We start from the raw sequence: 12486 nt of genomic DNA, 5'->3' as shown, positions 1-12486 counted from the left end.
ATCCTTCAATCACCTTAAACACCTCAATTAATCTTCTATACAGGTATTCAAGAGAATATACATTTCTACGCAACCTCTGAATTTAACTTTTGTTAACTGCAGGTGTTAGTAACTTATCAAAGCTACTGATGGTTCCAGTAGCTTTGATTTCAAACATTCCACATAACTAAGCAAACTGATCAGATAATATGACAAATTCTCTTTTTGTCATCATGTCAGTCATTCGGGATCTGGGTGTACAGATACACAGGTCACTGAAAGCGGCAACACAGGTGGAGAAAGTAGTCAAGAAGGCTTACGACATGCTTGCCTTCATCAACCGGGGCACTGAGTTTAAAAATGGGCAAGTCATGTTGCAGCTTTATAGAACATTAGTTAGGCCATACTTGAAATATAGCATTCAATTCTGGTCGCCACACTACCAGAAGGACATGGAGGCTTTGGAGAGGGTACAGAAAAGATTTACCAGGATGTGGCCTGGTATAGAGGGCATTAGCTATGAGGAGAGGATGGAGAAAATTGGTTTGTTCTCAGTGGAACGATGGAGGTTGAGGGGTGACCTGATAGAAAGTCTACAAGATTATGTGAGGCATGGACAGAGTGGATAGTCAGAAGCTTTTTCCCAGGGTGGAAGAATCAATTACTCGGGGGCATAGGTTTAAGGTGCGAGGGGCAAGGTTTAAAGAAGATGTACAAAGCAGGTTTTTTACACAGAGAGTGGTGGGTGCCTGGAACTCTCTGCCAGGGGAGATAGTGGAAGCAGATATGATAGTAACTTTTAAGGGGCGTCTAGACAAATACATGAATAGGAAGGGAATGGAGAGATATAATCCCCGGAAGAGTAGGCAGTTTTAGTTGAGTCGGGCAGCATGGACGGTACAGGCTTGGAGAGCTGAAGGGCCTTGTTCCTGTGCTATAATTTTCCTTGCTCTTTGTATTATCCTTTTGTAGCAGTACAATGAATAGAAGATACATAAATAAAGGTGGAGAACTCTGGCCATCCCTAACTGAAATTTTAGATATCATTTGTGTTCAAATGCACTGCACTCAAAATACTTAGGAATGTCATTTCACATTAAAAGTGCTCATATAGCCTGCACCCTTCTCTCACTCACATTTTCCATCCATCCTCACTCATTCACATCACCCCTCACCACACAACCCCCACTCACTCACACCATCCCCCATACAACCCCACTTACTAAACCATCCCTCCCCACACCCCCACTCACTCACACCACCCATCCCCACACCATCCCCACTCACTCACACCACCCCCCATACAACCCCACTTATTAAACCATCCCTCCCCACACCCCCACTCACTCACACCACTCATCCCCACACAACCCCCACTCACTCACACCATCCCCCATACAACCCCACTTACTAAACCATCCCTCCCCACACCCCCACTCACTCACACCACTCATCCCCACACAACCCCCACTCACTCACACCACCCCCCATACAACCCCACTTACTAAACCATCCCTCCCCACACCCCCACTCACTCACACCACTCCTCCCCACACCATCCCTACTCACTCACATCATCCCCACACCATCCCCACTCACTCACACCATCCCCCATACAACCCCACTTATTAAACCATCCCTCCCCACACCCCCACTCACTCACACCACTCATCCCCACACAACCCCCACTCACTCACACCACCCCCCATACAACCCCACTTATTAAACCATCCCTCCCCACACCCCCACTCACTCACACCACTCCTCCCCACATCATCCCCCACTCACTCACATCATCCCCCACACCATCCCTACTCACTCACACCATCCCCCATACAACCCCACTCACTCACACCAGCCCCCCACATACAACCCCCTGTCATTCACACTACCCCACCCGATGCAATCCCTACTCACTCACACTACTCTTCCCCGCATAATCTCTACTCATTCACACCATCCTTCCCCATACAACCCCCATTCACTCACACCATCCTTCCCATCCCACCCAACCATATTCACAGTCAACCTTCACTCAATCACTCATACCTCCTTTTTCCCCACTCTCTCCCTATCTAGATTTTGTTACCCAAATGTGCAAATCTGCCACTCCCTCTAGAAGTTGCAGTGTGTCTCAGTGGGCTGTGGCAGCCTACACAATGAATGTGTACCATACTGCACCATCTGGGACTTGGGAAATATCCAGGGCATGATATTGTCAATGTCAACTGGTGGCTGAAATAATTAAATTTTGTATTAGAACATAGAACATAGAACATTACAGCGCAGAACAGGCCCTTCGGCCCACGATGTTGCGCCGACCAGTTACAAAAACAATGACCCACTAGCCTATACCAATCCCTTTTCGTCCATAAACCTATCCAGAGATCTCTTAAACGCCCCCAAACTAGACGCATTTACAACTGCAGCAGGCAGGGCATTCCAATCCCTCACCACCCGCTGGGTAAAGAACCTACCCCTGACATCCGTCCTGTAGCTACCCCCCCTTAATTTAAAGCCATGCCCCCTCGTGCTAGCTTTCTCCATCCGAGGAAAAAGGCTATCACTATCCACCCTATCTAAACCTCTAATCATCTTATATGTTTCAATAAGATCCCCTCTTAGCTGCCTTCTTTCCAATGAAAACAACCCTAAATCCCTCAGTCTCTCCTCATAGGACCTCCCCACCATACCAGGCAACATCCTAGTAAACCTCCTCTGCACCCTCTCCAACGCCTCCACATCCTTCTTGTAATGCGGGGACCAGAACTGCACACAGTACTCCAAGTGCGGCCGCACTAGAGTAGTGTACAGTTGCAACATTACACTGCGACTCCTAAATTCAATCCCCCTACCAATAAACGCCAAGACACCGTACGCCTTCTTAACAACCTTATCTACTTGATTCCCAACTTTCAGGGATCTATGTACACACACACCTAGATCCCTCTGTTCATCCACACTATTCAAAGTCCTCCCGTTAGCCCTATACTCGACACATCTGTTGCTCCTACCAAAGTGAATTACCTCACACTTCTCCGCATTAAATTCCATCCGCCACCTCTCGGCCCAGCTCTGCAACCTATCTAAGTCTCCCTGCAGACTATGACACCCTTCCTCACAATCTACCACACCTCCAACTTTGGTGTCATCAGCAAATTTACTAATCCACCCAACTATACCCTCATCCAGATCATTAATAAAAATTACAAACAACAGTGGCCCCAAAACAGATCCCTGAGGCACACCACTCGTAACTGTACTCCATGATGAATATTTACCATCCACCACCACCCTCTGTCTCCTATCTGATAGCCAATTCCTGATCCAACTTCCTAGATTACCCACAATCCCATACATCTGCATTTTCTGCAGAAGCCTACCATGGTGAACCTTATCGAACGCCTTACTAAAATCCATGTATACCACGTCAACTGCCTTGCCCCCATCCACCTCTTTGGTCACCTTCTCAAAAAACTCAATAAGGTTAGTAAGGCACGACCTACCCGCTACAAAACCATGCTGACTATTTCTAATCAATTCATTACACTCCAAATAACTATAAATCCTATCCCTAATAATTTTTTCTAAAACCTTGCCCACAACAGAAGTAAGACTCACCGGTCTATAATTCCCGGCAAAGTCTCTGTTCCCCTTCTTAAACAATGGGACAACATTCGCTATCCTCCAATCCTCCGGGACTACACCAGAGACCAATGACGACCTGAAGATCTGAGCCAGAGGCTCTGCAATCACCTCTCTAGCCTCCCAGAGAATCCTAGGGTAGATCCCATCCGGACCAGGGGACTTATCAATTTTCAACCCCTCAAGAATTTCCAGCACATCCCCTTTATCAACCGTAATACTGTCTATTTTACACCCCTGCAACCCAATGTCCTCCTCAGCTATATTCATGTCCCCCTGCGTGAACACCGAAGAGAAATATTGGTTCAATACTTCTCCAATCTCCTCCGGTTCCACACACAACTTCCCCCTGCTGTCTGTAACTGGCCCTAATCTTGCCCTGACCAACCTTCTGTTCTTGACATACCTATAGAACGCCTTAGGATTCTCCTTAATCCTATCAGCCAAAGTCTTCTCATGTCCTCTTTTAGCCCTTCTCAACTCACTCTTCAACTCCCTCCTAGCCAATCTAAAGCTTTCTAGTGCACTATCTGAGCCCTCCAATCTCATCCGAACATAAGCCTCCTTTTTCTTTTTAACCATCGACTCAACTCTTTTAGTGCACCACGGTTCCCTAGATCTACCAAATCCACCATGCCTGACAGGGACATACCTATCAAGGACTCGCAGTAGCTGCTCCTTGAAAAAACTCCACATTTCAGACGTTCCCAGTCCCTGTAATCCCCTAATCCAATCCATGCTTCCTAATTCACTCCTGATAGCCTCATAATCGCCCTTACCCCAGCTAAAATTGCTGACCCGAGGTTCATGCCTATCTCTTCCCATCACTAAGGTGAACGTAACCGAATTGTGGTCACTATCACCAAAATGCACACCAACTTCCAAGTCTAGCACCTGGTCTGGCTCATTTCCCAGCACCAAATCCAATATAGCCTCACCTCTAGTTGGCCTGTCTACATACTGAGACAAAAAACCTTCCTGCACGCTTTGTACAAACACTGACCCCTCTAACGAGCTAGAACTATAGCAACTCCAATCAATATTCGTAAAGTTAAAGTCCCCCATAACAATTACCCTATTACTTTCACTCCTAACCAGGATTGTCTCCGCAATTCTTTCCTCAACCTCTCTAGAACTTTTAGGAGGTCTGTAAAAGACTCCCAACAGGGTGACCTCTCCTCTCCTATTTCTAATCTCCGCCCATACTACCTCAACTGACAAGTCCTCATCAAACTTTCTCTCCGACACTGTGATACAGTCCTTGACTAGCAATGCTACCCCACCCCCCCTTCTACCTTCTTTTCTACTCCGACTAAAGCATTTGTACCCCGGAACCTGCAACATCCATTCCTGACCCTGCTCTATCCATGTCTCAGAAATGGCCACAACATCAAAGTCCCAGGTACTGATCCACGCTGCAAGTTCATCCACTTTATTGCGAATACTCCTCGCATTAAAGTACACGCATTTCAAACCCTGCTCCGCCCCACCCCCACTATGCCGTGCCTTGCATTCCCCAACTATGCCCCCCTCACTTTCACCCCCTTTCCTCACTATCCCTCCCCCCCTCCGAATCAGTTTAAACCTTCCTGCATCGCTTTTGCAAATTTACCCCCCAGGATATTGATTCCCCTCTGGTTCAGGTGTAGACCATCCCTCTTATAGAGGTCCCACCTTCCCCAGAATGAGCCCCAATTGCTCAAGTACCTGAACCCCTCCCTCCTGCACCATCCCCTCAGCCACGAGTTCAAACTTTCCCTCTCCCTATTCCTCTCTAATCTATCCCGTGGCACAGGCAAGAGTCCAGATATAACTACTCTTTCTGACTTCGCCTTTAGTTTCCACCCCAACTCCATAAATCTTTGCTTAATATCCCCTTCCCTTAATCTCCCTATGTCATGTGTCCCCACATGAACTATAACTTGGGGTTGATCTCCCTCTCCCCTAAGAGTCCTGAATACTCTGTCCGATACATCCTGGACCCCAGCCCCTGGAAGGCAACACACCAGCCCAGAGTCCCTACCCTTACCTCCAACTTTCCTATCCGTCCCCATAACTGTGGAGTCCCCAATCACGAGGCCCAATCTCTTACCCCTAACCACCTGAGGCTTGCCAATAGGCTCACCCCCAGAGACCTGCTCCCTTTGGCTATCCCCAGTTGATTTCTCCTCAACTGTAGCCTCCAGGACCGAAAACCTATTTTGGAGGGGAACAGCCCCAGGGGATTGTCCCCCCAACTGCTTTTTGCCCCTCTTCCTGGCAGTGACCCAAGACTTATTCCTAGGAGTGACTATCTCCTTATAACTCCTTTCTATGTCCTCCTCCACTTCCCGAATTATACGGAGCTCCTCTAATTCCCCTTCCAGCTCCTTTACACGCTCCTCCAGAAACTGCAATCTAACACACTTCCCACAAGTAAAATCACCTGAAACACTGTGGGAGTCCCTCACTACATACATCCCACAGGAGATGCAGCTTACAGCCTGAACTGCCATCCCTGAATCAATTACCAGCAGAAAAGTAAAAATATAAAAAAAAACTTCCCTCACACTTATAATTAGGTTAGAGGAGGTGGAAGGGTGGGATTCTCTACCAGTGTAGAGAATCGGGAATCCTCTCTGCACTAATTTATAGTGTTAGGGGCACGAGAAAAAAAAAACTACAACTACCGGTAAGCGTCCTAGTGACGACTTCAAAAATTTGATCACTAAAATTTGCTATTTGTTCTTATAAATATATTGTGATCATGTTTGATGTCAGCTGAATACTTCTGAGTGCTTTGAAGGCAATTAAAGGCTGCTAAATGATCACAAATGATGCTGTTTGCGTGCAGTATGATTTCATTTGATGTTAGCTGATCAGCTCTTGAGGGTTTAAATGTTGTGAGCACTGTGTGATTTCAGCTGATCACTGTTTGATAACTTGGGATGTCAAGTGATAGCTAAATAATGATGCTTGAGCACGGATATTTGCAAACAGGATATGATGCCTGCTGAATGCAAATGTGAACACTTTCCAGTAGAACATAGAACATTCCAGCGCAGCACAGGCCCTTCGGCCCTCGATGTTGCGCCGACCAGTGGAACCAATCTAATGACCCTCTAACCTAAACTATTCCAATGTTATCCATATGCCTATCCACTGACCATTTGAACGCCCTTAAAGTTGGCGAGTCCACAACTGCTGCAGGCAGGGCATTCCACGCCCTTACTACCCTCTGAGTAAAGAACCTACCTCTGACATCCGTCCTATAATTACCACCCCTCAATTTAAAGCTATGTCCCCTCATGTTAGCCATCACCATCCGAGGAAAAAGGCTCTCTCTATCCAACCTATCTAACCCTCTGATCATAGTAGGGATAGTTTGCCTGAAGGAAAGTCTGCTGTTTTATTAAAAGATCTTACCTTGGTCTAAACACTGAGGCCTGTGCAAACTTCTATGCTTTCCGCACTGAAGGTCACAATAAGATCTTTATTATTTTTGTTATTGGGTCTAGTCAATTACCATGAGGATAAAGAGTGAATAGTTTGGGCCAGGTAAGTGTATCCACTTGGTTTTAAAAGCTGTTCTGATAGAACTGCAAGTATCTGTCCTATACCATACAGATCAGACAAATAGCATCAACTGACTTTGTTCCCTACCATCCTCAAGTGTAATTAACCACACACAAGTAGAGGTAATATGATAACAATCTATCCTGTCGTATATCAGTTGAAAATGCTTTCACTTGGTCAATATGCTGAACCTTATATGTGAATATAAGGCACTCGGTCAAAATATAAATCCCTTATCTTCAGTCTCAAATATTTAATAATTTTCTGTTCCCATTGGACAAAGAATCAAGAATCAGAGGACATGTATTTAAGGTGATTGACAGAAGAAGCAACAACGACATGCGGAAAACTATATTTTACACAGCCTGGTTAGGATCTGGTGTGCGCTGCCTAAGAGTGTGATGAAGGCAGATTTAGCTGTGGCTTTCAAAAGAGAATTGGATCATTATTTGAAGAGGAAAAGAAATTTCTGGGGATGGTATTGGGTGAGTTGTTCTTGCAGAGAACAGGCATCGACATGATGGATTGAATGGCCTCTTGCTCTGCTGTAACCATTCTGTGATTCTACTTCTGACTATTTATCTCAATGAAACTTCTTTGCCATTGGAATATGGGCAATCACCTTGATGAGAAGTAAAAAAGGGAAAAAAAAACAGGAAGACAGTGCTGAGAAAGAAACTGGAGAGCTGGTTAGAATTAAAACCTGCGATACATAATTCAGGAAAGGAATCAGATTGGTACGGTAATGTCCTCTACATAGCAAGTAAAAATAGGTAACTCCTCTGATAATTTTTGTTACTGAATAAATTTTACACTGGCCTAGCAATTCTAAAATTATAATCCTTAGATATCGACCAAAATCTTCTGTCCTGTTTGGCAGCTGAGATTCTCTGGTGCTGCTGAAAGTGAATGAAGTTTTGGCTGGAATGCCAAATTCTCTGTTCTCATTGTGACGTGTTCCGGCACAGACAAGACCAGAGAATATCACTCATGGACCGATGTTCTTATTGAATTTCATTCATTGCCTGCATTTTATTGAGAAAGAAATCAAAGGAATAATGTCTACTTGTCCACAATAATACAATTTGCCATGTATTAAATAACAGGACACGGTCTCGGGTGTTACAAGGTGAAGAGCCTGTACAGGAGCGATTTTTCTGCCCTCACTTTCTCCAGGCACCTGGTGACATGATTGCTCATGAAGGACAAATTTGCCGATTGGATTGTAAGGTAAGAACAATAAAATTACAGCTCCAACTACAGGAATAAATGGGTGTTTTTCTGGTTGGTGACCAGTGACTAGTGGTGTGCCTCAGGGATCAGTTTTGGAACCACAATTGTTTACAATTTACACAGATGATTTGGAGTTGGGGACCAAATGTAGTGTGTCAAAATTCGCAAACGACACTAAAAGGAGTGTGCAGAAGACATTAAAAGTTTGCAGTTGGATATAGGTAGTTTAAGTGAGTGGGCAAAGGTCTGGCAGATGGAGTACAAGGTTGGTAAGTGTGAGGTCATCCATTTTGGTAGGAATAACTATTATTGAAATGGCAAAAAATTGCAGCGTGCTGCTGTGCAAAGGGACCTGAGCATCCTTGTGCATGAATCACAAAAAGTTGGTTTACAGGTGCAGCAGGTAATTAAGAAGACAAGTGGAATTTTGTCCTTCATTACTAGAGGGATATAAAACCTCCCTGTTTAGAAACAATGAGGTTATATTGTAGCTGTATAAGGTGCTGGTTACTTGAGAAAGGATATACTGGCACTGGAGAGGGTACAGAGGAGATTCATTAGGTTGATTCCAGAGTTGAGAGGGTTGGCTTATGAGGAGAGACTGGGACTATACTCATTGGAATTTAGAAGAATGAGGGGCAATCTTATAGAAACATATAAGATTCTGAAGGCAATAATAAGATAGAAGCCAAATGATTGTGGATCTGTGGAATTCCCTGCCCAGTGAAGTAGTTGAAGCTACCTCATTGAATGTTTTTAAGGCAAGGATAGATAAATTTTTGATCAGTAAATGAATTAAGGGTTATGGTAAGCGGGTGGCTAAGTGGAGCTGAGTCCACGAAAAGATCAGCCATGAAGTTATTGAATGGGGGAGCGGGCTCGAGGGGCCGGATGGCCTACTCCTACTCCTAGTTCTTATGTTCATAGTGAACAGCGTGACAAACTTGGAGAATTGTTATCGACAATGTATTGTGGTTTTGGTGTCCTTCCCTGTCTCAGCAAGTAAGGAGTTACAAACCCCAGTTAATTGAGGGGGAAAAAGCCCTGTTTTGAATAAATAACCGATGTTTATTGCTGTCAGGAAAAAAAGCACAACACAGGTATCTTATAGGTTTTATATTTGTTATTAGCAGCTTTAATGGACACATACTTAAATTTGTTTCACTCCTTATTTTTGGAAAACTATTTCTCAGTCATCTTATAAAATTTAGGAGCTCGTCTGAGATTGAAAGATTGATGTTAAAAGTAGAGAAAGTCAAAGAGCTGGATTGAGTCAATGCAGCAGTGAGCCTGAAGGTAGGTCGGAAAACCGGGGACAATCCAGTCTTTGGGCACCTCTGGCTGGATTTCATTCCTATCTCGCAGCCATTGAGCTGCCGCCAGGGTTCCTGTAAATTTGAGGCTGAGAACTTGCCCACAAGAGCTGCTGGCAGTCACTGCTAGGTAAGTGGGGTCGGATCTCACCAGGGCCAGTCAGGGCCTAGCTAAGACGGAGGATGGGGTTGTTCACCGCAGGTCAGGTGTTGTCACAGGACAGCCATTGGTGCCAGAGGGGTGGGGGGCTCTCCATTGTCCACAAAGTGCCCTATTAGAAGGGTTCCTCTCCCCAACAAGTCCAGAGGGAGGGCAGTAGAGTTCACCATGTGGTAGACCCATACATGGGGATTTTACCTGCTACTGGCAAAATGCCAGAGGTGGCTGCAAATGCCTTTTAATTGGCTGCTTAAGTGACTCAGTTGGCCTTTGAGCAGAATATCGAGGTGACGGGATGGCATCTGATAGTTCATGCCCCCATCACCACACCTTTCCTCCTGTATTCTCTCCCCCACCGACATCCCTAAACTTTCTATCCCACCCTGGCACACTCCATAAAAATCAACCCAATATATGCATTGCATTTTACTGCAGCAGTCCTCAGTGTCAATTCAAGCAGAGTGTTGGAACTGCACAACCTACTGTGTGATTCAAGTAAAAACCAAAATTTAGCAACAAAGCTCATGATCACCAAAATATTAAAGAAGCAAAGGTATACTCTGGGGCTCAACGTGGTCTCAGATCCTGAAGAGGATGAAAGAGCAGAACAGATGGTATTAAAGCTGTAATCATTGACAATCATCTAACATTTATTATCTGAGTTAGAAACTGGATTGCTGACATCTCACAATCGGAACACTTAACCATTTAATATTAGGCACGCTTTCCTGTCCTTGATGCTGAACTGTGGAACACCATTGGCTCATCCTGTGGAGAAATCACACTGAGTTACTATGAAACTGCTGATCAGTTTTCTCACATTACTTTGTAGCACACAGCCCTTTGTCTGTGTGCAGGTGAACTCTGATTTTAAGAGCAGATCAATCATTAGTTGCTCTTTGTGCAATATTTACTGATTGTAACGATTCAGTGAGACCCGTGAGGCTGGCCTCCTGGAGTATGAGCTCCCTGGTTGAGGTCATTATTGCCTGCACAGGGAGTCTCACCTGGAGGTAAATATGAGAGTGTCAGGTCCACTGGGACTCCTGATTCTGACTCTGTACCTGAAGCGCTCCAGGAGTGGAATTAGTGTTTGTAAATAAAGGGAATCTGTTGGCACTGGCCTCTGAGGAGTTATTTCACTAATAATGTTCTTTTTGATAGTGAGGTTGTGTGTCAGAAGTGGGAAATGTGTCCTATTACATCACATCAATACATCACTATCATAGAAATAAGATGTTTCTAAAAGCTTCTAAAGTTAGAATTTGAATTAATGATAGAAAATCATGGCAATACTTAGCATCTAAAAACAGAAAAAATATTCTGGCAAAGAGCCTATAGATAGACCATGAATTAACAATTTCTCTTCTCATAGTTCTAAAACCTCAATTAGAGTTTCTACAACTTATACTCTAACTTGTTCTGAGATTACTTGGTAAAATTAAGTATTTATACCTAAGGAAAGATACCCTTTGAATTGTTCTATAGTTGCTTGAGTGTGTGACTGTTTGAGAGAATCACCCTGAGAGATTCTCAGTGATGTGAATACTGATAACTGTGGTACACTGAGAATTATAGAACAAGTAACATTTTCTGGTGATGAATAGTGATTGTTCTGGAAAGGAGATCATCCCAGATATAAGGCTGCTGAGGTTGAGGTCTTTGAGGGAACTGTAAAAGATTTTTATAGAAATTATAGGCCTGATTTTACCATTGCGTTGTGCCCAACTTGATAAAGTCGAACATGAGGCGAATAGCACCTCTGCGCTGCCTCCCCCTTTACCAAGGCCCCAAAATAGCCGCGATTGGGACCACATTTGCATGCATTTGGCATGCTTGGTTTCATTGGTCAGAACATTGAATACAAAAATTGGGATGCCTTGTTGAAGTTGTACAAGACATTGGTAAGGCCACACTTGGAATACTGTGTGCAATTCTGGTCACCCTATTATAGAAAGGATGTTATTAAACTAGAAAGAGTGCAGAAAAGATTTACTAGGATGCTACCGAGGCTTGATGGTTTGGGTTATAAGGAGAGGCTGGATAGACTGGGACTTCTTCCTCTGGAGCGTAGGAGGCTGAGGGGTGATCTTATAGAGGTCTATAAAATAATGAGGAGCACAGATCAGCTAGATAGTCAATATCTTTTCCCAAAAGGTGGGGAGTCTAAAACTAGAGGGCAAAGGTTTAAGATGAGAGGGGAGAGATACAAAAGTGTCCAGAGGGGCAATATTTTTACACAGAGGGTGGTGAGTGTCTGGAACAAGCTGCCAGAGGTAGTAGTAAAAGTGGGTACAATGTTGTCTTTTAAAAAGCATGTAGATAGTTACGTGGGTAAGATGGGTATAAAGGGATATGGGCCAAATGCAGGCAATTGGGATTAGTTTAGGGGTTTAAAAAAGAAGGGTGGCATGGACAAGTTAGGCTGAAGGGCTTGTTTCCATGCTGTAAACCTCTATGACTCTAAGTCTGTGTCTCTTGAATTTAAGAGAGCAGAGATGACATGAGTAAGTGGACTGTGTCCCGCCAAAGTGAGTGTGCTCTCCATTTGTGAAAACCCAAACCCTATTGATGGACATAGATTCTCAGGAACTTGACATA

At 44.4% G+C, this 12486-nt stretch overlaps 1 protein-coding gene across 1 annotated transcript in view; it reads left to right on the top strand.

Moving 5' to 3' along the window:
* The window catches only part of mypn (myopalladin), a 208245-nt gene that overhangs the window by 184733 nt on the left and 11026 nt on the right, over window positions 1-12486 (top strand). Inside the window, exon 17 of the mRNA XM_080205403.1 lies at window positions 8286-8409. Coding sequence (XP_080061529.1) covers window positions 8286-8409 — 124 coding nt within the window. The remainder of the gene's footprint in view (window positions 1-8285; window positions 8410-12486) is intronic.

This window comes from Carcharhinus amblyrhynchos, chromosome 17, assembly GCF_965287045.1.
Source record: "Carcharhinus amblyrhynchos chromosome 17, sCarAmb.v2.hapA, whole genome shotgun sequence".
NCBI lineage: Eukaryota > Metazoa > Chordata > Chondrichthyes > Carcharhiniformes > Carcharhinidae > Carcharhinus > Carcharhinus amblyrhynchos.
Note: the sequence above shows the minus strand (reverse complement) of the source record. Positions and strands in the feature narration are given on the sequence as shown.